Source organism: Tursiops truncatus, chromosome 1, assembly GCF_011762595.2.
Source record: "Tursiops truncatus isolate mTurTru1 chromosome 1, mTurTru1.mat.Y, whole genome shotgun sequence".
NCBI lineage: Eukaryota > Metazoa > Chordata > Mammalia > Artiodactyla > Delphinidae > Tursiops > Tursiops truncatus.
The window spans coordinates 112,648,722-112,676,339 of NC_047034.1; the positions used below are offsets into that span (position 1 = coordinate 112,648,722).

The 27,618-nt window shown below is 34.0% G+C and overlaps 1 protein-coding gene across 13 annotated transcripts in view; it reads right to left on the reverse strand.

The window, feature by feature from the left end:
- Positions 1-27,618, reverse strand: part of ADGRL2 (adhesion G protein-coupled receptor L2) — a 271,627-nt gene that overhangs the window by 125,240 nt on the left and 118,769 nt on the right. For 12 of the 13 annotated variants that reach the window (XM_033864355.2, XM_019919571.3, XM_019919572.3 and 9 more), the window contains one exon: positions 21,016-21,188. In XM_033864355.2, coding sequence (XP_033720246.1) covers positions 21,016-21,088 — 73 coding nt within the window. In that variant the 5' untranslated portion in view covers positions 21,089-21,188. Of the gene's footprint in view, positions 1-21,015; positions 21,189-25,882; positions 26,020-27,618 lie in introns of those variants that run through there. The other variant, XM_033864343.2, reaches the window with a different exon arrangement.

Consider the following 27,618-nt stretch of genomic DNA (forward strand, 5'->3'; position numbering starts at 1 on the left):
AAAGAACATTTATGCACAATCATGTCAGAAAGTAGCAAATGTTTTTGAATAATTTGATGTTCAAATTACTAAAATAACATAAAACTCAGTCACTATATTTTACTTTACTGTCTTAAACCATGTCCATTATTTACAACTTTACTGGTAGCATCATTTCAATTCTTCCTAATTATCAAAATCTGAATGCTCAAACATAATTACTTAATAAACTCTGGACAATTAATTTCAGAGGTTTATATCAAAACTGTATTTATTCAGTCAACACATTCCAACATGTGGAAAAATAAACAATGATAAACATTATATGCCTATAAAGTCCATGGCATGTTAAAATAAAAACTCCATAGCAGACTGAAAATAAGTCATATCCAATTAAAAAATAAGCACTCAATTACAAACAGCACTCTCATTCTACATTACATTCAGGGAAAAATGTTAAATGTGTCTCTAGTTTATGAAATGTGTTTTTAAACTTTGTAAATGATTTTTTTTTTCAGGTCTTTGTACACTTGCTATCATTTTCAAAGGTACTAAAATTTTACTGGCCCTGATATAAGTAATCATCCCCAATTGTAGTAATTTAAGAAATAAGAACACTAGGTCAAATACTGACCCTGTTCCCATCTATTCAAGCTGAATCTCAAAAGGGGTGAAAAGGGGTGAGGATGTGCCATGCTTTGAAAGGCAGCAAAGAAAAGATTAAGGAATATGTAGTCTTAAGTCTTAGCTCTAAATATTTTTATAATACATCTGTTCTTGCCCTAAGAGTAAGTTTATAAAAATAGGAAAAATGAGGTTTATTCTTCTTAGTTTCAGTTCCTCACACCACCAACCACAAAAGTATGCTGCACATAGTAAGAACTCAATAAATACAGCATTTGCTGAAGAAATAACAAATGACTTTATGAATAAATCAAGTTAAGGAGTAGTTGTACTATTGGTTCAATGGCATTTGTTCTATGTCCTAAGTGTTACTAGGTCTGGGTTTCTCCCTTCTGACATTATCATGTACTGAATTTCAAACTTCCTATATGTAGCCTCATTTAAACCAACACTGCTATTATTCCAGTAGAATAATAGTAAGTTTCAGTGGTTAAAAATAACTGCTTATACCTCAGAGAGTTAGAGTATTATAATATCAAACTTTCATCCTCCTTGATTTCCAGTTTCATCTCCCTAAGTCTAAACGTAGTCATATTAATCTTTACATTTCCTTATTTCCTTGTTCCAAACTAACCATTAATTTTACCATTCCCATACATTATCAAGGGCCAGGCTCAAAATACCAATATAACAGTAAAGATTTAGATGACAGTAGTGAGAGTGAAAAAAAGACTGATCGCTGTATAAACGCAAGAAAAGTTCTTCTAAGGGGTCCAAATATGGTTAGATCAAAGGCATATCTGGCCAATGATATTCTCTCTAAATATGTCACAACATGGATTTTTAAAATTTTTATTCATTTATTCATTAACTATTTAAATACTCTCATATATCCAGAGCACACATTTTAAAAATAGTAATTTATTCAAATCAAATACAATCTTTCAGTTGTATGTTTACTGATTAGGAACAAAAGCACAGCACAGAAGCTGTCAATGGATAGTGAATCTGAGTGAAGAAGGTTGCCACCAGAAGGAACCATCTGTGGGCTGATAGAGGCTTTTCTACTGATTGTCGACATAATGCCAAAATATGTAGTCAATGCAGTGAAAAAACAGAGCTAAGTAAGATGTCTGGCACCAGAGACAAAAAGCATATGGTAAATGCCTACATCTTCCACTTTCTCAATAGGCTGTCAGGCATCAAACAGACATAGCCTGAGTGTGAATAGTGCATGTTCATTTATGAACCTTTTTAAAAGCCATTTCCTTTTTACACGTATGCATTGCTTAAATTATGGATGGCTAAATTGTAGGCACCATGCTATATACATATGGAAACATTCCAAAACTGAAACTTAAAGTGGATTTTCATTATTACACAAACTAAAGAGCATCAAGAATGTTGTATCAGACAGTCATGGGGATGAATGAATCTCATCTCTGCCTTTACTATTGATTTAATGCTATTGATTTAATGCTATTGATTTAATGTACATAAGTTTCCTCATGTACATTAAATCAATACAAACGCCATACAGCTGCTGGGAGCATTACCCAGGACAATGAAGAGAAAACACCTAGCACAGTCCTTGATATCTAGTACAAGGCCAACAAAGGACAGCCACTGCTTTTAGTTTTAAATTAAAAGTACAAATTAGGAAGAGAAATTCAATACTAATTGTTTCTGTGTATCTATAACAAAAGTTTTCCAAACTTTATTCATGTTTATTATTTAATAATTAAAGCAAGCCTCATGTTATATGCTTATTATAAATTATGGAATATTAAGGCCATATGAAATATTAATACTAAATTTCTAATTCTTATATTTTTAAAATTCTGTAAGTATGGGCCACTGACAAGTTTGTCTAAGTCTCAGCTCCCTATCATTACTTATGTTTTTGATGGTAGTAACTTTATTAAACTGACTACATGAATTACACATCAAATCCATTTCTCTTTTTATATTTCTCATCTTTTTTTTTTTTTTTTTTGCGGTACATGGGCCTCTCATTGTTGTGGCCTCTCCCATTGCGGAGCACAGGCTCCGGACGCGCAGGCTCAGCGGCCATGGCTCATGGGCCCAGCCGCTCCGCGGCATGTGGGATCTTCCCGGACCGGGGCACGAACCCGCGTCCCCTGCATCGGCAGGCGAACTCTCAACCACTGCGCCACCAGGGAAGCTCTATATTTCTCATCTTGATGAATTCATGACGCACCCTGACTCCCCACACTCATCACTCACCATTCCTAAATATAAACTGCCATTTCTGCCAGCACTGAGTTCACGCTAACTTAAATGCTCTGCTCATAGGCACTGGTGAGAAGGCAAGGCCAACCCAACTATGAGATCCTACCAGCATCCCAACACAATGGATCAAGACATGGTTCTTGAACTCAAGGGAGTCAGACCATGATCCCAAGAGCAATGTATGATGTGGCTTCATGCAAAAACAGGAGTGAGGCAAATGAGTTTCTCTCTTTCTCAAGAATCTGAATTGGGAAACGGGGCAATTCCAGAATTAGAGAAAAAGTTGAAGTTGCATGATGCAACAAGGCTGGATGGAGTATACTAGAAGCTATCCTAAGATAAAACTGTGAGGCAACAGAAACTATGAGTAAGGCAAAGAGAGAAAAGATAAGGAAAAGAAGGAGTAGAGGGAAAGGAATGCCAACTGGTATTTGGGAGAAGAGCAGGCAGATACAAAGGGAACCCACTGCCAGTAAACAGTCCCAGAAACTCCTGCTACTCCAAATCCTGGGTCAGCGCTGGACATGATGACCAGTTTTCTTCCATCTTTCAAACTCCACAAGGGCAAGACAGCCAGGCAGTGTTACTCCCCATGAATCCCTGGGAGAATCTAGTTTATTTTATTCCGAAACATCCATTATTCTCCATTCCTTACCACCAACAAACTTTAATAAATCACTCTTTCCCTCATCAGTGATTTACCAAACCTCATCAATTCTACTTCTGAAATCTCATCAATTCATTCCTTTTTATGTAGTCCCACTGCAATTTTTGCCAGTCTCTCATTCTTTCTCACCTAGATCACTGTGACAGTCTTACATAAGAAAAAGGGTACGGGGAATTCCCTGGTGGTCTAGTGAAGACTCTGCGCTCCCAATGCAGAGGGCCGGGGTTCGATCCCTGGTCAGGGAACTAGATCCTGCATGCTGCAACTAAGACCCAGCGCAGCCAAGTAAATAAATGAATAAATATTAAAAAGAAAGAAAAAGGATACAAATGGGCAGACCATAGGATGAATCCAGCTCACAGGTACATTCCACCTGCCCCCTCAGTGCTTGAATTTGTTGCCAAGATTTCAAAGTATGTGGATGTAACATTCAAAACCAATTTGGGTTTTCTTGGGGGGGGGGGGGGAAGATCAACTGACAATATACTCACTTTGGCAAAGGAACAAAATAATGACAAATTAATCACCTGAAGTAGCATCTGTCTACTTTAGACAAGGATGCATTTTCCAGTTTTGCTTTGTTTCTTTATACTCGGCCTGCTTCACTTTTCATATTAATTGCCTGACCCCACAAGAACTTATTCAAAGTTCTCTCTGCTTTCAGCAGTAAACCCATGCAAACTAAATAAATACTTCTAAAATAAAAATCTATAATCACCTTTGAAATTATTCATTATCTGTTACCTAGCTGATAAAATCCTAACTCTTTCATATGATCGGGCCCATATTCTTCGTACAGTCCTATCTTTTGTCACCTCTCACCTTGCAAACACATTGGACCACTTGCAATTCACATTTTTCAGTGGCAATATTTTTGCATACTCTAGTCCCCCTCCTGGAATGCCTCATTCTTCAGCTGGTCAATTCTTATGTGTTCAGGCATCTCTGCCAGAAAACCTTCCGTTCTCTCTAGTCCCCTTGCAGGTGTCATAACATACCACAGTTTTTGTAAGTTTCATTAACGGCAAGAACCATACCTAGCAAACAGCATAGTCCCAGCATGTGGCAGGTGCTCAATAATTACTAATGAATGATTTTTTAAACGTCGCTTTTCTAAGTGTCAATAGTTATAAAAAGCAGGTATTTCTCCAATTTTATAATTAATAGAAAATGCAAACTCAAAAGTGAAATAATTCATACAAATTCACATAGCTAGTAAAAGTCAGAATTTGAATAAATAAACTTTATACTAAAATTTGCTCCCTTTGAATATATAAAGCCTTTCCCACTTCCATGGGAAACTCTGGTATAAATGTAATTTCACTACAGGATATATCAGTGAAAGGAAACAGAAACCAAGTCAATACAAAAGACAATAATGTCTAATCCTAAATCAAAGCTGACAGGATAAATTCTGTGAACGGTTCAGCAGTATCACTGAAATGTGACTGGCTGTCGAAAAGCCATGACAACTTTCACAGTCCTAGACAAACCAGAAGAAACTTCATAAAAATCTTCATATTTTGAGCACTTAGTACTTCATTATCTTACCATAATGGAAAAAATGATTAGAAAAAAGAAAATGAAAAAGCAATCTACAACGGAAAATGCAGTAAGAAAATTCAATGCCCAAAGGATAGGCAAAAGATAGATCATGAACTTTTAAGAAAATTATTTATGACATCAAAAAAAAAACAATTAACAGAACTAATTAATGAATAATTTTGTGATTCAAGTTATTAAATTTCAAGAAAAGTAAATTATAAATGCTTCAAGCACAAATTAATTTGAGCAGTACTTAGCAAGAGCTTGTGATATAAATTCATAAAACAAAAAAAATTCTAAATTTTGCTTTCAAACGGAGTACTATAATACACAAGAATTTCTTCTAAAAAGTGAAAGAAAATAAAAAAGTTATATCATGTAGTAGTAAATCTTCCCAGTAAGATCAAAAAGTCTGAAGAAACAAACAAAAAAATCTTTAATATTCCTTTAACACTTGATTTGCTTTCATTTTTTACAATCTTGGAAAACTTCACTGCTTAGTTTTTTTAAGACTCAAACATAAAGCCTCATTAAATGTTCTAGCTTAAAACACCACCCCCAGTTTTTTGCCCTCACCAGTATCTCAGGGCCAACAAAATACTGACAAGTATTGTTTTCAGTGCTTTAGGGAGTAAAACCCTTGAAAGCAATAATCTTCTTCACAGAGATGGATATAGATGTTTTCAGTGTTCTGTATGGCATCTCCTTTCCTCATAAGCACCTGCAGTCTTGCACTGTCCTGCTAGGCATTCCTAAAAACACCTGGGCAAGCTGTTTACTAAAAAACTAGACATAGGAAGAGATAAGGGATAATTAGCAAATAAAACTATTCCTGGCACTCTCTCTACATTAGTGCAGAATCGAGCTCCAAGCCAGCACCTGGTGAAGGGAACTGCTAGATGTGATAATTCCAATTTACACATTCAGCACAACATTCTGTCTGCCTGTCAATTTGAAACAGTTTCCTATTCAGTGATAACAGATACCCCAAAAGAATGCAGTGTCAAAATGCTGACATGAATTTTTTATGCACCAGCTAGACCCTCTCTCCTCTGGACCAGCTATATGTGCCTTCTTCACTTTTGGAATGGACTGACAGTTGAGTACTTTTTTCAACTGTACCAACAAAAAAATTGAAATTCATAAGATAAATTTAAAGTATTGGATCTTCCTGCAGAATAAATACCAATAAAATGTTCTTATGCAGTTAAGAAAAATAATTTAATGAAGTTGTAAAATAAAAAATTCACTGTGTCAGTGTATCTTAATTTATATAGTGTGATACTTTTCAGCTGCCAAAACCATGAAAGTACATATTTCTACTAAATATAGAGTTAACTAATTTTTTTTCTAAATTTACAGAAAGAAAGCAAGAGAAAGAGAGAGGGACAGACATACAGAGACAGCGCAGTAAACTGGATATTCACTTGCAAATGCTAAATAAAAAAGAAACAGAAATTTAACTTAAATGTATGCAGGTTTATTTTCCAGATACTTTCATATGATCATATTTTGAAGAACAACTATAAACAGGCAAATAAGTCAAATGTTATATTCTTATTCCCTTCATATTTAAATAACAAACATATGAACTGTGCTTATAAAGTACTACTGTTTATTTTTTCTACATATATACCAGATTATATTCATAAATATCTCTCCCTATAACAAACTATACCCTCTCCTTCCAGGTAGTCACGTGGATGGTTACTCATTTGTTCTACTAATGCAGCCATGGCACAGCTCAACCATTTCTGGAACTCCCCTCTCATATCTACCCTATGAAATGGCAACATATTCTTTTTTTAATGATGCCAAACTTACATTTAAAGAATGGAGTGACTTGCTAAAATAAATCATTCAGGAATGAAGTTGATAAAATAATGCTTCAATTCGAGAGACACCATTGTTGTTATAAAACAAGAGGTGATAATGAACTATTAGATGTGACGCTCAGAAACTAGCACTTCTGAAACTACAAATCAATGCTGAGCATGTCAGTGAAAACTCCTTAAGTTTTCTAAGAAAACCTTTTAATTACAAAGTATTTAAAGCTATTTAGTAGAAGTATAGAATATAGTGGTTTTTAACTCACCATTCTAAACCAAATGCTTTCTTTTCCAAAATTAGAGTATAGAAAATACTTCCTGTAGTTGCACTGTGCATTTACCTCAATTTCTACTAAATATAGAATTTGTCATTGTTTTTCTCAATCAGAGACACAGACAGTATGTTAAACCAGATATTCATTTGCAAATGCTATTTAAATAGAGAATATATTGTATACTGACTGCCAGTATACATATGTACACACATATATACATATATAAACATACACACACATATCACACATATATATACACATATATATAATTAAAAGGCACCTTATCAAAATTTCTCCAAGAAAGCCATCAATTTTATTATAAGCTATAAACATTTTAATATTAATAATAAAATCATTAAGAACACACTAACCAAAAAAGTAATATATTTTCAAGTGTGATGTATAAGACTATGTAAAATAACATTATAATGAAACACCATTTTCTATTGTAAGGATAAAGTTTCCTCCTTCTTATATCTAAGCTAAAATTAGAGAAGAATTTTCTAGTTACTAAAAGAAGAAGTTCACAAGCCAAAATCACAAGAATGTTCTAAATGACGAGGGATATCCATTACTCATCATTTTTAACTGATGCCTTCATAATTACTTATTTTCTAAAGCTCTCAAACCATAGAAAGCAAATGGCAATATCAGCTGGGTTCATCATTGGATTTCAAGAAGGAAGCTCCATTTAGGGAATAGAAGCCACCATTAGCTGACTTAGTTAGATGTAAGTTATTACTACCCAGATAATTTAAGAACTATCAAAATCATCTAAGAACTGAGGCTGCAGTCAGCAACTAGGGTTTGTAACTGTTAAGTCTTAAAGTATACTTAACATATACTCAGCTGTTAATCTCAGACTCCATTCCTGCAAGCCACATACTATGGATACAGCTACATTAATTTGTTTTCCATATTCACAAACTCCCCACATTGTTTTTGGGTGATAATCAGTGAAACTGCTGTACCATGCATGAAGTATATATTTTAAATATTGCTTTGGTACTAACACTCCCTGACCATCTCTCAACTAACTGAAATATTTTTCTGAGTGCCCAAGCGCTATGAAAAGGAGATATAAGAAGTGACCAAAAAAAAAAACAAAAACACTGAAAAAAATGTTTCCCTCCAGTCACATTAGTCATAGTTCACGGGCTCAGTAATGACTTGTAGCTAGTGGCCTACTCTACTGAACTGTGCTGCTAAATAAATTCAGAAAATTCCCATTTAAATTCTCCCATTTAAAGCCTCCTAAAGGTACTAGGTAGTATCCTAAGGAACAAACAGGAACTGAACAGGGGGAAGGGTGGATTTCTTGGCATTGTTTTTAAGGAACTTTTAGTGATATAGCTTGGCTGAAACTACGGGAGGAAAACTCCACTCTGAAGTCAAAGCCAAGGTCCTTGAATTACATGCTACACTTTTTAGATTTTAACTCTGTGAAAAACTGGTCATAGAACTGACAATCGAATAATGCATATATAAGTATGTAACTAACATATACTAGATGTTCAAAAACTGAAAGAAAGGGTAAAGAAGGGGGAGGAGAGAGAGGATGAAGAAGAGTCGAGAGGCTGGAGGATAAAGGGGAACTGAGAAGGTAAGAATGAGAACAGAACTGCTGCCTCTTAACTCTCTTCACTAGGCTGGATTAACATTAAGCAGCTATGAGACTCTAATGAAATGTTAATGGTTAAGCTTCAAAATGGTCTTATTGATACCAACAAAAGCTTTTTTATACTTTGCTCTGTAACACAGATTAGTAAGGAACCAAAGTAGCATGTACCACTAACAGTCACAAAGTGGTTGCAGTCTAATAAAGGTATTCAAAATTATTGTGGGCTCTGTAATGGGGACAGTATTTAGGAAGAGGAGTTAAATAGGGGTTGTGTCTACTGACTGTAGCACAATGTCAACCATATTCTGTGTCCTTGCACTTCTTGGTATATAGCATTTCAAATCTATAAATGAATCTCTGATTTGTGTCCACTTGAAATGCATTCCAAAATCCAGAAGAGGTGCTACTCATTCAAGTTATTTATTTGTATTTTTCTTTTAAGCCTATGTATTTCAAGTTGTCAAACTGTATATCAAGGATTATAAAGCAAATAAACATTACTTAGGAAGGTTTCCACTGACAAATCTGTCCATATCTTTAATGCTTCACTACTTCACTAAAACATGTAATCTTAAGACACATCGATATCTAGATCAGTTTTACAATGTACAATTGATTTCCAATCTTCCCCAAAGACCAAAATATTATTTAAAATTAAACTTAGTTCAATTTTTCTTTTTAACAAAATTACTAGAAACATTTGTTTGGGCCTTGTCAGGAAGGTTTCAGTTTTACATCATTATGTTTTAACTTGCCTAATCAGTTGAACAAAAGTACTTCATGTAAAATGATTCTTTTAGTTGCCTTACCTACAAATCCCTGCAGGATACTATAATTGAAACCTACTCACAGTAAGTTAGGAATAATTAGGGCCCCAAATTAAGCCAAACATAAAGTTAATTCAAATAGTCAGCTGCTGTCATTTAAATGGTTACAGAGTTTTATTGTTACTTAACATTTCTGAATGCTTTTAAATGTACTTTGTTCCTTTAGTCCATGTTTAGTATTTTAGTACAAATAGAAATGGGACCAAGATGCAAAGATTCACCAGCCTTTTAGACTGGAGTCACACCTATATCCAGCCTTTTGTCACTAAAGGTTTTCTACTCAATCTTTGCTATCAGTCAATTAACAACACAGCTGAAACAATGGAGTGACAGCTCTCAAAGGTAAGCTTTCTGGTAAATAAACCAGGATCACAGAATCTACAGTGAGTGCCATTAATGCAACAAAAGTAAGAGCTTTTGAAAGCTAACAGGGATAGTCTCTATTTGCCTAAACTCTAAAACAAAGCGAAGGATTAAACTAGCTTCCTGCGGTAAGCAAACAAGAGGGAAAAGATAATGTCAAAAACCCATACCTGAAGGAGGGGCTGCAAAGGCATGCCTTTAACTGCTTTATTGATGACTGCTAATCAGTGTTAACTGATAAATATAGTAAAAGTTAAAATTATTGTTGTGTTTTTTCAGTGTTATGGGTAGTTTAATCATTCTCAGCAATCGTTTGTACTTTCAAAGGGAAATACTGATTTTTTTTAAAAAATATAGGCCTGTGGCTATATAACTTCTGAAGATTATTTGAAAGTTGCAGAGAGTTAGCAAGACTGGTCCTTCTGTAATACATATGTTACATATATTGCAAAATACAGTCAATCTTAATACAGTTTTTCATCTGAAATAGTAATGATTTTAAAAGCTTTGAAATAAGTGAATTTTTTCTGATCACCATTAAGTTAAACAATATTAAGCAATATATTTTAAATTATATCAAATATTCTGAGTGACAACCTCATGAGGCAAGAAAATACACCAATGATCTGAGGCTAAACATTAAGTTCTACAGAAAGAAAAATGGACTGGTAGTAAGGAGAGCTTGGCAAAGGAACAATCTTGGCAGGCCTGTTTCTGCATCAGTAAACTGAAAACTTCTACACTGCTAATCTCCAAGTTGAGATTCTAAGTCTAAAATTCTTCAATTCTACCAAAAAATTTTGTAAAACTATTTTGATCTCTAAGATACCTGTATATGTTTAAAATTTGCTATTTACTTACTTTTTATTTGGCTTTAAAAAGATCATGAATCTAATGAACTTCATGAAGAAATAAATGTAATTTGTGATTTGTATTATAGTAAAGCTAAAATAAATCAGATCAGTAACTTATCTTTATCTCTGACAGGAAGAGAAAATAAAATCATGTCCACTACTAATAATAAATAAAATCTTTGATTAACTATAATACTATAAAGTGGAAAAATTGCTAGATCTTCAGCAGAGCTCTTTTTTGATAACCAGTTTACATTCAAGTACTCCCATCCTATACCCTTTTATGGTGTTAACACGTCAGGGTATTAATACTGACGTGAAAATGACAGCAATTCTTAGTTTTTAAAATATGCCGACTTTGAAAAATCAGTGAAATATAAACTTTTCCTAAATGGGTTAATAATATACACTTTGCATTACATGATTTTGTAATGTTACTTTAAGTACTAACATTTATAGTAAAATGCTATTCAAATGATGTTTCCGTGTAACAGAATGAAAGCAGGACAGATCAATGGGGAACAGAGGAAAATATTAGGGAGAAAGGGTCAGGCTGCATTGTTACTCAGGGATTTTTCAATACAAATCATCAGATAAAAGGTCAATAGAAAGCATATAAAATAGGACTGAAAGTGTAACAAAATACAAAAATGTGCAGTAAAGGGCTTCCCTGGTGGCGCAGTGGTTGAGAGTCCGCCTGCCGATGGAGGGGACACGGGCTCGTGCCCCGGTCCGGGAAGATCCCACATGGCGCGGAGCGGCTGGGCGCGTGAGCCATGGCCGCTGAGCCTGCGCGTCCGGAGCCTGTGCTCCGCAACCGGAGAGACCACAACAGTGAGAGGCCCGCGTACCGCAAAAAAAAAAAGTTTAGTAAAATGTTGCAAGGTAGCTTAGTTCCTTTTTTAAATAAACTGAATTATAAAACTGAAAGTGATGTTATTTCTATATTTCAACTGTGTTGTTAAGGTAAGAAATAAACCCTACTTTGCAAAGGTAGAAATCACTATCATGCAAGATCTGATTTTCTAGACTAAACTTTTAATACCTAACACTCCTTGATACAGATGTCCTCTCACAGACCAGCAGCCTCAGCATCACGTGGGAGGTTATTAGAAATGCAGAGACTCTCAAGGACCATCCCAGATTACTGAATCAGAATCTACATTTTAACAGGATCCCCAATTATATGTAAATTTTGAGGTGCACTGTTATAGATAAAGAAGATTAAAAACATCCAGCATGACCTCCCTTAAATTTCTTCTCCTGTAAACATCTCTTCCTGAATCTTCCTCTCCCTCTATCAAAATATACATGTTCCTTTGCTGATGAGCCTCTCTATCCTTGCACTGGATCCCATTTCCTTTCCTTCTGCCTGGAAACAAATTCAGGTATTCAACTTATCTACTACAAACAACCAAAAAAGAAAATTATAAAAAGTACTTTCCTTAAACAATAGGATACACTTAACCGGCACCACCTGTCTCCTTCACTTTACTTACAACTTTGGAATCAACCTGCTACCACTAATCACCTCATTACAGCATTCTGTCATATAAAAGTGGGTGTCTTAAAATCCAGCAGAGAGCTCTCTCCCCACAACCACCAGCAATGCCCCTATCCATCCTTTTCATTGTGTTTGACTAAGTTATTAAGTCCCTGACTCTTAATAACATATTATATTGACTCTAATCAAAACCTGGTTTAGATTTTAATACTACAAAGAGAAAAAATAGAATCAGGAAGGGGAGAGAGAACTAATGATTATTAATATAAACACACACACATATATTAGATACAAAGAGATAGATAAAAAGCCATAGTAAGAAGTACTCTATAAATAACCAGCAAAATAAATGAGAATTTTACTTAACCTCTTTTTTTGATTAAATCCTTATGCAAAACAAAACTCTACTTTATCTGAATCCCTCTATTTTTTCCAAGAAATTGTGGTGTTTCTTGACATTCCAAAATTCCCAAAATGGAGAACTTCACTATAGGGTATTTTAATCTCTATTGTCCTGCTTTTTGCTTCTCTGTCTGTCTCTCTGTCTCTGTCTCTGTCTCTGTCTCTCTCTCTCTCTCACTAGCTCTCTCTCTCTCAACAACAAAAATACCTTAAAAATAAACTTTATTAAATAGACTAGATGCAAAACAAAATCATTTCATTAGCATTATTATTGGAATCAAAAGAACAGTAACATTTTCATGCACAGTTCATTCTGTGTAAACATAAATTATATCCATTTCCCTCTCTTTTTTTTTAAACTGTTTTCTATTATCCATTTTTAATTTAGGTATGTCCTAACTTTATCTACTGTGTTAGTTAAAATCTGATTCATTCCAAATGATTAATATTAGTTTACTCCCTTGGCTCTCACCTGATAACAAAGTTAATTCCTAATGGATTAAAATTTTAAATAAAAACACGTAAGAACTACAGGGAAATGCAAGTGAATAAATATTTAACTAATCTCAAGATTTTTAAGGATAAAAATAATGGAAGATCTCACAAAAGAACTAAACATCAAAAAGTAAGGAAAGAGGAAAAGGGGGTAAATAAAGCAAATCAAGTAAAATATTGATAATTGTTAAATCTGTGACTAGTATTATTTTACAAAACTCTCTCTTCTGTTTGAAATTGTCGTTAAAAAATCAGTATGAATTAAAAGGCAAACAAATACATTTTTCATAATAAAAATCACAAAAGGATATCATCAAAGGGTTTAAAAAATAAGAAAAGCTGTAACAACATAAACAGAAAAACTGGCAAAGGTAGTGAACAAAAAAATTCACATCAAAATTACAAATGGCCAATAAGTAAATCCATAGAAAATGTTTTTGTCCTCACAATTATCCCCCAAATTAGAAATTTAAATTACAATCAGATATCCTTTTTCACATATCTAAGTGTCAATTCTTTTAAAAATTTAAAAGCAGTGCTGGTAAAGCATATAGATTGATGCTTTCACACAGTCGTCAAAGAGAACATTGGTATAACCCTTCCAAAAAGCCAGTTTGGAAGATGTATACATGCCTGATATAATAATCAGAGTTCTAGAATTCCAGTCCCAAGAAACAACTAAATATGATGAAAAAGACATATAGATATTTATTTTATACTTGAAAGAAATTAGGTTCAAATGGCCAACAGGTAGAGAGGGAGGATTAAATCAGTTTTGACATATACATGATAAATTACAATGCAGCTGTTAAAATCTATTATCTAAATATATAATGACAGGGTAATACAAGTTATGATAATAAAGTGGGAAAAATCAGAATATAAAAGTATATGGAAATGAAGAACATAATTTTGTTTTATACACTGTAATTTTGTTTTTATCATGTGTGTTGGGGAAAAAGAAGGAAATGTATGGTGGTTATATCAAGGTCTAGAATTATGAAAAATTTTAAATGCTTATCTTAATTTTCTTATGTTGTATCTTTTCTCATAAGAACGTATTACATTCAAAATCAGGAGGAGGGGAAAGCTTTTAGGAAAAATAAACCCTCAAAGCAAGAATAATAGCAAACATAAAAGTCAAATTCAGGAGAGTCCCATGCTCATAAGAAGGGATTATAAATGTTTTTGCTTCCAGAAGCTCTTATATGGAATTCCCTTCTCAGCCTTACATTTTAGCCAAAAGATCCGGGGCCGAGGCTAGATATTCTCCTGGAATCACTTCTGTCAATTTGACAAAAGGAGTAAAAGAATAGGGTTGAAAGATGTCATGAGATATTCACTAATCCACATTGATGTCTAATACATGTAGACTGCACGGCTGTCATATGTCGTTCTCTGTCTTGCAGGAGGTGAAAAGAAAATAAAGACTACCATAGGGTACCAAGCATATGTTTCAGTACGACTTCCTTAGTAATGTGGCAGATAAATAGTTCTTTGAGGGCTTCCCTGGTGGCGCAGTGGTTGAGAGTCCACCTGCCGATGCAGGGGACACAGGTTCGTGCCCCAGTCTGGGAAGATCCCACATGGCGCGGAGCGGCTGGGCCCGTGAGCCATGGCCGCTGAGCCTGTGCGTCCGGAGCCTGTGCTCCGCAACGGGAGAGGCCACAACAGTGAGAGGCCCGCGTACCACAAAAAAAAAAAAAAGTTCTTTGAGAACTACCAGTTCTACATTAATACTCAGATGTGCTCAATCATTTGTATTATCTTATTCTCTAATACCACGACCTAGTATATAAAAAAGTGAAAAGGTACATTAATTCCAGAAATGAGGCAAGAGATTCATCACGATTGAAATTACTTAGTAAGGAGTAATGAACACAATTACCGTTCAGAAAAATTAAGGTGCTTTACATGTCTCCTGTGCTTTTAATTAAGCCACCTTTAATACACTATTGATTATTTCAAAATATAATAGTAACGGTGATAAATGTCTAATATGAATGTAAAATCAGTATTTCAAAAATTTACTTCTGTATGGACAAGTTTATGACCTCTTTACTTTTAGCAAATTACTTCATAACAGATTTATTAAATAAATATTTGATTCAGTCTTTTCTGTCAGAATATGGAGGTTTGCAAAAATTAAGCAGCCAAGCAAATACAGTGTTATTAAGGTCTGTGTGTAACACACTGATTTTATAACACTTTTCTACCAGCAATAGACCTATTAGTGAATCAACAGAGATTATGGATAAGTCAACCTTTCTAAACACTGGAAAAAGAAGCAAAAGAGGATGAAATAGGGTGGGAAGTGGGGAGGAAAAGTAGGGAGAAGAAAAAAAATCAACAAGCAAGCACTAGAATTAATCTCTATATATACTAAATATGGCATAATTTAACACTGAATATTGGTATCTAAAATGACAAAAGTATACTCCAAATTAACGTTTTTAAAGATGCCAGGGTATCCAATAAGTTTAATCTTATTTTTTTTTCAATTTTGAGTCATAATCAGAACTCATATACCTTGCTCTTAAATCCTGGTAGTACTGTAAGGCATTTGGTTTTTACAAGATCAGAGGCAATGTCATATAATATGTAAGTGGCATTAATATTTATATTTTTGAAAATGAATTACATCAGAACCTATGCAGAAGAACGCTGCTGCAATCAAACTACATTGCACTCACATAACACAAAAGAATATTTAGTGTCCTAAGAGCAATATAGTTAGGTACTTTCTTAAGGAATAAAATCGCATTAATCTGCACTAAAAATATAAATAAATCATTTAAAAAAATGCTTTGTTTTATATCAATGTTAATTTACATAATTTGCAAATTTAAAAAATAAGGTTACATTTGCCTGCAGCAAACATGGATATACCATACAATTCCTATTAATTTAATGGGAGTTGTGACCCCCATTAAGTTTAATAGGAGTCATACGGCCAAATCCCCATGTACCTTGCTGAAAATTTACCTCCTAGCTTTAAACTAATCAAATAATCTGAAATGAACAAAAGCAGTCAATTTTGCTAGACTGGGAAATGTAAAGTCCCTACAGTAAAGTCAATTCAGCATTATGATGGCAATGGCCACGTAGTTAATCCCAGCAAGAAAAAGAACAAGGTTATAACAGTGAGAAGAGACAAACTGAAGCAAGGTGGTTTAGGAGTGCAGAAAACAACATTTACCCATCACAGAAAATACGTTCTGTTTTTTCCAATGTGGAGTCAATTTTCCAATTTTTTTCTTTCTTAGTACAATGTCTAAAAAGAGTAAAAACAAAAATCCCTTTTTGAAGCCTAAAATTATGCCCAAGGAGCCTGATCAGACGGATAAAGAACCATATGAAAAGAACCATAGATAACTGGTTACAACTTCTGAATCACAGTGAATTAAATCATAATTTTTTCTGGAAAAACTTTTTAAAAAGTTACTTTATAGCCACAGCCATGCAACCATATACCTCACCTCAACTACCCGTACACCAGATTACAGTGGTTCTTAAGTGTGATGCTGAGCAACATGAGCCTCATCCCAGAAATTTTTCAGAAATGCAAATGCCTGGGCCCCACCCCAGACCTTCTAGGCGATTCTTATGCTCAAGTTTGAGAACTACTGCAATACTTTATTTCACATCCATGCTGTTCTCTCTCGGTTGGTTTTTTCTCCACCACCATGCTCACCACTGCCTTTATCTAGCTTGTGCAGCTCATACTGAGATTCAGCTCAAGAATCATCATCACTTCAGGCTGGAAGCATTTCTTGACACACACTCAATGCTTCTGGAGTATCACCATCATGGCACTTATCACCCTGTTATTACAACTGTTTATTGTCCCTCTACCAACTATTAAGACCACGACCCTCTTCAAAGATTTATGCTATTCAGTGACGGATACAGAATAAGTGCTTACCATAAGCCAGGCATTGTTCTAGGCGTTTGCATGTTGATGAACAACAAAAAAGATCCCTGCCCTTGTGAAGGTGACATTCTGTGTATGTGTGTGTGTGTGTGTGTGTAAATATAAATTCTGTACATTTTATTACATGTATGCATCAATAAAAGAATGAAAGATATAAAGAATAAATACAGGTCTGAATTATTCTAATCTTTCTTAAGTTTAACCTTGGAGAACGAAGTTACTATTCCTTCCACTAAATTATAGACCATTCTGAAAAAAATATTTATAGGCCAAAACAGGTTTTTTAAATTCATAAGTGACCCCTAGATCTACTATTTTCCTGCCACTCAACTAGCAAAAAGATCCTACAGCCAAACATCATTTTTTACTAAGACATAATTAACACAAAAATCATTGTAAAATGTGCTTAGAGAATTTAAAAGTACAGTAAAAACTGCTAAGATACTATTTCTACAGCTATGTTCTTAAATTTTCTTGATGTATATAAATAAATATGTAAAGCTGTATCTATGTGGCATTTTTACCTGGCATAATATTTTCTTTGAAATAAGGATAAGCAACAATGTAATTCAAGTTAATTAACTAAAATTTCGACTAATGAAATCTAATTACATACTCACTGCATAAAGAATTCAACCTGAAATCTGTATTACCTACTTCGCTGAAGAACTGCTATTATTTGTAACTTGTCACTTGAGCAAGCCTTCATATATCTGACTTATGCTGGCCAGGGCTCCATTATATAGCATAATTTAATTCTCTAGGACACAAAAATTCAATTTACTTTCCTACTTACTGATACATGTTTCCACAGTGGGTTACTTGGCTTGTAAAAATTGGCCAAAAGAATCAAAGCACCCCAGTTTCTCAACAAAACTGATTTTTAAAGTGCTAGATATTAGTCCTCTAAGAGTAAAATAAATTCTAAAAAAACTTACAAAATATTGTGGAAGTTTGGTCCTTTATAATCATTTTTTATTTGAAAATTCTAAACATAATTTTCAAAAAAACACAGGAGAGACTTTAAGAATAAATAAAACACTGTTCCTACTTTGCAAAAAACAGTAAATTTTAACGGGTAAGACTTTATTCTTAAACACTAATTGACAGAAATGGAGAAGATAAACTAATTCTAGCAATTAAACCTTTATATAATTAGCTTTTACCATGGTAAAACTTAAAAAAAAATGTTTAGTGATTTGCTCTTTAACATGCACACAAAACATGACATATTTATAATGTTTGCCTGGACTTAGAACAAATACATAATTCCTCCTTGCATATATGGAAATTTACCTCTCATACATACAGATGTAAAACAAATCCAAAATTATGTTAAGCCTTTAAAATCATACACTAAGGTAAAACACTACTGTAAACAGGAGAAAAGAAAGCTCTGAAAAGGAAGGCACGGTCCATGGCTGAATACAATACACAGGCTTGTTTTATTTAAAAACAAAATCTTATTTAGCTGCTACTACTTAAAAATCTAACGACTGGTTTCTGTTGAAAAGTCAGAAGACTGGCAAAACCAGGCTAAACACTGGAAAGGCAACCGTGGTTCCTCCAGCAAACACTTTCCTGCTTGCTGCAGACCTCCACTGGCCTGCTGCACTCAAGTTACTTTGCCTGCTTGGCCAAATAGGTAGGTGTTTGAGGTTTTGACCCCTGCACAAGACCACAAGCTCCTGAAGAGCAGGACCTGTGCCTTGTGCATTTTTGAACCCCAAGCACCTGGCTCAATTTAGTCACTCAATAAATGAGGAAGGAGGGAGGAAACCATCTAGAAAACCTTATCTGAGCTTACCGGCAAACATCCAGGAGCTGATAAAAAAAGTGCTCATAGCTATAAGATTTGAAAAAGTAACAATCATGTAAGGGCCCTGAAGAAACTTAATGGCTGAATAATTAAATTTATATCTTCTTCCCTGTGCTCTCATACCCCACTTTGATTGGTCTTCTCTATAGGTGTTCACAAAGCATTATCTGCTTGCTGGCAATAAAGGACTATCATGTCGCGTAAAACTTTTCTAAGACAAAACCACGTGACGCTGGATCAATGTTCTAACAGTGAAGTGCACAGTAACTCTGTATACCCTCACAGTTAGTAGTGTGGGTTCGTCCTAGGTTCTTTTTACCTGTAGGAGGGAACTGCTTCAAAAGCAACACCCCCTGGCCTGATGCACCAAAAATGAAATTTCTCTTAACAACAGATATGCATCCTGACCTGATAGGTGACACTAGAAATAAAACTGCAGTATCTCATGAAAAAGTCTCTGGTTTGCTAGCCCCCTGCTGAGTTAAGCTACTGTGCCAGCAAAGTAGTCTCTATCTTGATTGGAAAATTTTTTATTATGTGGACTAATGAGCCATTGATCTACAACTGGAATCTTTTTAAATGTATAAAAACATTCAAACATAACAGCAGGAATTCAGTTAGTTTTTCCTTCTAAAAAAACAGTTGCAAAATTATAGACTATACACAAGATTTTCATAACAATCCAAGCCAGAGATTCATATTATTAACTCAGTTTCTGCTCGTTGTTTATCATTACAGTACTATTCATTCAGACATTACATTTTAATGTCAGATTTGATGTATCTTTCAATTCTGATGCAAAGAGCAATATCTTCTGAAAATAAAATATTAACCCATTTGTAACTTTCATGTGTGACAAATCCAAGTGAGCATTATTTACTTTCTGAATACAGAAGTTCTTATGTTAAAATTTTTCTCAACTTGTTATTTATCTGAATTATATTATTAAGTTATGTCAATATATTGAAAGTAGGGGACTGGGACAGCAAGGAGAAGTGATGAAACATAATTTTGGAACAAGCAATTCAAACAGAATTCTTTCGGAAAAATGTTAACATTTTGAAGCTTATTACAAAGACATTAGAATAAAAAGCTTCTATCTATTAGTTGACAGTATGCCTTTTTTTCCATCTCCGATTTTATTAACAGGTATAAATGGGATCATTTAAAAGTACATATATAGCCAATTTAAAAATTCCAAGACATTTTCTTCAAGAATATTTAATTGTGACCAAAAAATCCATTATATTTTACATGCATTTCTCCGAGATTTTGCATTCTTTCACAGATTTTACAAGTTTAATATAATTTCATGCTGAATACAATGACTGCCACTACCAACTAGCTATAAAATTAACACATCTTAGCCCCACATTAACTTCTGACCTGCTCTGTAAAAAGCACCTGGAAGGGTGTTATTTTCACATGGAAATAACATGTAAGACTAAAGAAATAACGGATACCAGAAAATCCATATAGTAATTATGGTTTCAACTATTTCATTAACCCTCTAAAGTGTCTTTACTTCTTTAAAAATCAGGTCTGTCTTCAATAAAGATAACATTAGAAAGGAAGCACTACAAAAAATAACTTTTTCCAGAAAATATAAAAAGAATGTATTTAGAAGTTTTAGAAAAATGACCACACTTAAGTAGCACACAAAACTAAAGATGAAATCAAAGAGTTGCCACAAAATATTTTCAATTTTACTGGCATAAATTCAGTCAACAAATGTAACATATATACCAAAGCAAAGCTTTCATTTAGTTCTCTCAGGATTATTTACAATGATTATATTTACAAATGTATGTAAAATATAAATTCAGATTTATATCACTTTCTATAATATATAGCTGTGTAATGAAAATAATTCAACCACCAGAAAAAGAATATGACATTCAGGAAATCTTTTTAACACTTAATTCTAAAATAATAAAAAATACTCATTCGAGCCACTTCTACATAAAAAAAAAGATTGCATAGTTTAAGTTCTCCTGAACTTAAAATTTAAACTGTTACCTTACCTTCTGTATTCGGTAAGAAGCTGATTATAATGATAAACCACAGGCTTCGCATTCTGCAACCAGAAGACACCATTATTGATCCCTTTAAATATTTTCTTTGTATTCCTTAATGAATCTAGTTATAAATGTCCAGCTTCATCGAACCCAGCAGTCTGCATCATTGATCCTCATATCTGAAAAACAAACAAATCCATCATTTACTCTATGGTCCTGCAATGTCACAAAAGATGAAAAAATAATAATAACAACAACTCCTCTCTTTCCCTCCTTTCCTCCCTCCTTCTCCTAAGTATAAAAAAAGGGCATATATTTTGATTCTGTATGCAACAGGAAGTTGCTCCTATACACTGGATATCTGAGCTTTGCATTCTGGAAACAATCAAAACCCCCCAAAATTAAAGGTAGTCAGAACATATGAATTCACATAATAGTTATATAATTTCCAAAGATAAATTTTTCTTTGAAAAGATTAAAAAGTTATTCTAGAATAATATATCTGCCTTTCAATGCCACGTATTAGTCATTTTATCAAAGTACTAGCTTTGGTACACAATACCTCCAACAAAATTTCATAAATACATACACTTTCTTTGTTTCTAGTGATGGTAACAGCAGTATTATCTACTCTTTTATCCTGTTACCTTGCAAAGTACATTACAGATATAATGAAACAGTTTATTCTTCTATTCAACGGTGTACAATTTTTAATATATGGTTGTACTTTATATCATAATGACATTCCAAACACCACATAGCAAACTGTTATTTATCTGGTTACTAGTTATTCATAAAGGGAGCAGTTTAATAAAATGATTGCTCTTAACTATTTTATTTTAAACTTTTAGATTTTCATGTATCAGTTTTTCTTACAGCAAAACTTAGTAAGATCAAACCCATATCCTTGAGTAGTTTAGTCCATCCACTGGACGAAAATAAAACCGCAGGCCATGATGATTATATCTCCAAGGTTGCATCACTATTTTTAAAAAACCAAGGGAGGGGTGGCAAAGAATATAAAAACCAAGAGCCAAGTTTAATTCTGACTAGCCCTTAAGGACACAGTTCTTCAAATGCAGAGGATACAAAAACTTCAGAAGTGATTTAATCAGCATTTCTAAGTTCCCAGAATCACGTGAAACCAGGTTATTTGCTGGGTTCTACTGAAGTGTTTTATTGCTTTCTGGGGTAGCATGAGGAATCAAAGAGTAAATACCAGCCTTACAATACACACATACTATGAAGGCAGTTCCAAAATATATACAGCCTCCTGATATAGCTTCTGAGGGTAAAGAAATTACAAATTCTTCCTTTAAAGTTTTCCCATCCTATCCTTAACCTGGTGCAAATAAAGAGTTTTTTTTAAGTGGAGCACTGAAAGTTACATGAGGTTGTGTCTACAACGCAAATCAAATGAACTCTTGCATAATTTAGATGCTATCACTAAAGCATAAAGAAAATTTAGGAAACCAAATTTCCCTAGATAACTTTTGAGTTCTCTGTTTCACATTATCTGAGCTACTCTGCATTTGCTACATTCTTTATGCATCATATGTGATTCTATTAGCAGGTCACTATATTCTGCTATCACTTCCCTACAATGTAACTTCAATGGAAAAGGGGTCAGATGCTAAATGGTTTGGAACACTTATGCTACAAAGTCACTATCTTGCTTCACCAACACACAGAAAGAGGTAAAAAATTAATCTGAAGTCATTATCTAGTGTTTAAATATGAAGACCCATAAAACCACAAAAGGAACTAGCAAGATATTTTTGTCATAAGAAGTTTATTTTATCATGCCTATAGTTTCTGAGATAAAACTGCTTCCATATACACCTCCATGATTCATAATCAGCCCAGTTTTTTTAGCTCCCTCTGAAACCTGTGAAGACAATTACGTATCATAATGAGGGAATCAGCACTGGCATTACCAAGTTTTAAGAACACCTCAGATGTTCTTAGAAATAAAACAAAAACAAAGGGAAAAGCAAGCTTCTTCCTCTGCATGCCAAAAATATAAAAAGAAGAATGATACATCAAAAATTAATCTGACGGAGGAGACACATGGCACACAACCCTGAAAAACTGGCTGGCTCTCTATTCATTTTTCACTCTGAGCTCCCAAAGACTATTCAAAAGACAAAATCAAAAGTAAACCTTCCATTTACAACTGCTGTGCAAAGTACCTGCCTTAAAACTGCAAGCTATTTTATATAAAGCACAGAGAGAAGTCAGACAATTTCATGGCCTGTCATATCAAAAGGGCTAATCAGTGAACAATTTCTTACTACAGACTGGTCAATGATTGGCTCAAGCAATTAGAATAAATTTAATATGTGGAAGAGGTGCATTAATTTTACTTGTAGTAATTAAGTCAGCCTTTGGAATGCTCCCGATTGAAGCAAAGAATCCTGACTACCCAGGTTTTGGTTGTAATGGGTACTTTCATTTCAATGAACTAATGCATACAGGCTGCGTGCCCACATGCACAACCCTTGAACACATTTCCACTTTCTTAAAGCGATCCAAGATCGGTCTGTCTTTGGTCATCCGCTATTTGAAAGAGTCCTTGTTTGTGGGAAGAAAGAGAAGGAAGAAATCAGGGACTGACGACTGCCTTGTAAGAGACAGCTGCCAAGATAGGAAAACCTCTGTTAGTGAAGGGAAAAGGAGGAGGAAACCACACAACCCAGACCTCTTTTGTGGTCTCTGGCCAGGATAGAATATTTTATGAACTGATTTTAACTATATGCTCTAGTCAACTATGAGACTTAGCATAAATGACTGTTTCTAACAAACAGAAAGAGATTCTGGAATGTAATAAAATCATGGCTTCTTTCGCCCAAATAAAGCTTAAGTCCGTCCATCTGTCTGTGCAATGAGTAAAAGAATATCAAATTTATTTTTCTCATTCTGCTATCTACATCAAATCACTTTCACATCAAATAAAATTATTTTCTAAAGTTCAAGCTTTAAATGCAATTTTGAAAACAGTCAAAAGATTTTACTGCTGTGATCCAAATTAAAAACAACCTTCCATTAAAGAAATTAATGAAAACTGAAATACTTAGCAGACCATAATCAGCTAAGGATAGAATGAATAAATAATCAAACATGGTGAAACTAATCCCAAGAAAACTGCTCCTAAATCAAACTGGAGCCACAAGACACTCGCTGGCATAGATGGAGCCAACAGACTCTATATAACTACCTGCAAAATGAAGCTCAGTATAAGTGTCTCACAACGCAAAACAAGAACAAAAACAAGGAACAAAACCAGAAAAGGGCTATTAAACTTTCTTTCAACAAACAGAAAAGATTAAGTGACTCCCCATATTAAAAACCAGTTTGTCCTTAGATTTTTAGAAAAACTCTTCCCAAGAACTTCAGGGAAAAATTGGGAGGGTAAAGGCACAGATGAAACCCCACATAATGCTAAGTAACAGTTCATTGCTTAATAAAAACTGAAACAGAACATTTTTACTCAAACTACAAGTGACTATTTCTTTTCTTTTCCTTCAAATAAGGGGATTCAAACTATTTCATCCTAACTTTGTTTCTATAACCACCTGCCATTGTCTACCAAACCTCTGTCAAGATTTTTTTTAGAGTAAGTATCCTATTACTCTGTCATGTAAAAAGTCAATTAATGCATCATTAATACTAAACCTTCCAAAGCTGAACAATGACTTCCAGGAACATGCCTCAGCATTGTTTATATCCCAACAGTCCTCAATGTTTTATACACTACTTACAATGTACAGTTAGCTGTAGCCTTTCAGACAGTAACCTGCTTATATTTATTAGCTGCATTAAACATCCCATGCCTTAAACTGTCAGCAAAATTAAGAAACCATTACTAATCAGTTTTAATATTTGTGTATTTATGTTACATTACTAAGAAATCACATTTAACCTTATATATGATATCTGTCTAGCAAAAATAGAAAAAAAATAAAACCCATTTGTTGAAAAGCATCAATGAAACAAGTAGGATACAGCATGCTTCAAATTAATGAGAGAAAAAGATAATTTATTTTTTTCTAAAAATGGTTAACTGAGTTGATATTCTACTAAGTGCAAAGACACTAAAATTCATATCTAAAGCTTTATCTTTGATTTCTACTCATGGACACTGAACTACTGTGAACACCGGATATTACACCCAAACAACCATAAGTATGAGAACCGGAAAGGCAAAGAGACATATTAAGCAGGAAACCTACCAAAGTTACCCATCCTTGTTACTATGCACTAATGCTGTATAAAATGAAACATTCACACTTTGTGTCAGCCTAAAATGCTATGCACTAAGTGTATGTCAATTTTAAATGAGAGCTAAAGACAGCTGTACAAAATCAGTCTTTCTGATCTAATTTGTGCTATAAAATTATAGTCACTATGGGAAAGAATTTACTAACTAAAGAAAGCTGCTTTTCTATGTTTTACCAAAACAACAATAACAACAGCAACAGGATGATATTAACCCCACTCTGCCCCCACTCCAAAGATTTAGAAAATAAAAAATAAATTGTAGAATTTCCCCTTCTCGTTAACATAGGAGAAAACATCAACACCCTTGGGATTTTTCTTTCAGTAAGTTGCCTAAGTAAACCCTTGTTATCACTAATCAGAAAGCCTTTTTTAGCTCCAGACATTTGACGTTCTTTTCGCGTTGGACTTTATTTTCCCTTCACGAAGATAGGGCTGGGGTTGGAAATGCTAATAGTGATTTTAAAACCACGTGGACAACCAATAGTCGCCACCCTCTTTCTGTTTCATTTCTGCAGATATTGGTATCAAATATAGAGTACTTTAATTACACCATTTATACTAAAGTTCCCTTAACATTCATTTTTGATCTTACCCTTTATTGAAACTTCTTCATCATTGTGAAGGTATAAATTCTCCTGTGAGAGGACTTAGAAGAGTAGAAAGGAGAAGAGTTCAGGAATGCTCCCAGTAAATTATATCTGCTATCTGCTATGATATCTAGGAGTCATGCTGAGCGTGCAAAAGAGGCTTGTAGCTGTGGACTCTGGAGGCACAATGCAGGGCAGTCTGCCATTCTCTTCATTAAAATGCTTCCAGTTGAAATAATAAAAACAAATGGCTGTCATTTTCAAACCAACATGGGGGACATTTTATGACTGAACATAAAGCTGCAAATGAAGTATCAAAAGAAAAGGAAAAAGTGAAGCTACATGCCCAGTTCAAAATATTACCTTATATAACATGAAAGTTGATGGCGTGCCCAACTTTTACATCAAAAAAAATCATAAATCCATTGGTTTAAAATATTTTGTATTTATTGTTAAATTACAATACACCTACAATATTGAATTTAGTTCTTTCCCCATTTGGGGGAAAGGGAAAGCTATTTTTAAATAGCACTCCTCTCCAAAGTTAAAACTTTTGATTTCTTCTTAACTTTCTAATGGTCTAGAATTCTCGTGCAGTATTTTTGAGTTGAATATAAATTATGGGTACCAAGGCCAAAAATATTTCCTGAGTGCCTACTGCGTGTGAAATACTGTATCAGACACATATCAGTAATCCTTAAAAGGCCAATATCATAAAGGTCAGAAGTCTGAGGTTCAGAAAAGTTAACTCCTTTACTGGAAGTTACTCAGCTAGCAGGCAGCAAAGCTTGAATTCCAATCAAGGCTAATTACAAGGACATTCTTTCTTAGTTGCTAAGTTATTCATTCAGCAAACATTTACTGAGGATCTATTACATGCTGTGTACTGAGGAACCCAAGAGACAAAACTCCTAACCCTCAGGGAGATTACATTCTAGCTCAAAAATAACCCTTTCTAAATAGAAAGCTACAATTGCCTGGCACAGAGTTAGGTACCTCCAAAATGATAAAGCTACACAGATAAACTAAATAGTTTACTTACATTATTCATGAAATCTTCACAACAACCTGCGAAATATAAATTATTATCCCCAATTTGCCTTAAAATGAGAATACCTAACCTGTACAAGGACAGTAAACAACAGCAGGGCTGGGATATAAGACCATGTTCTAAAACCACTATTGCCACGAATTAAGTAGTTCAGATAAGCCTACTCATTTTATGTGTTTTATTATCTTTCCTTTTGGAATAAAAAATACAAACGGAACAAAGTCATTTTGGGATTATGAAAGTGACGAAATACAAAAAAAATAATGAGTTGCTTTTCAAAATGTTTACATGAGTAAAACTAACATCCCTTAGGTAATGATAGCTAAATGTTAACTTAATTTTTAGTATTTCCAGTTAAGCTATCTTAATTTTATTCATTTACAGGGCTATTTAAAGTGCTCACGATATATGTTATAAATTAACAAATTATTCTAGATGAATCTTATGAGCCAAAATACCTGAGAAGTTGCTTACAAGTCAAAATTATAAACCTAAGTATTTCCTCAAATATAATTAACAATGGAAAGAACATTTTAATGTCAACTTCTGTGATATTATGGTCTCTTCACTGTTCAGGCAAATAGAAAAGAAAAAATCCAATGTTGCTCACGAGATGCAATCTTATCCTTGGCTCACTACACTGGATCCTTTGTTCATAAATCATTGTTACTAGCCATTCTTTGAATCAAT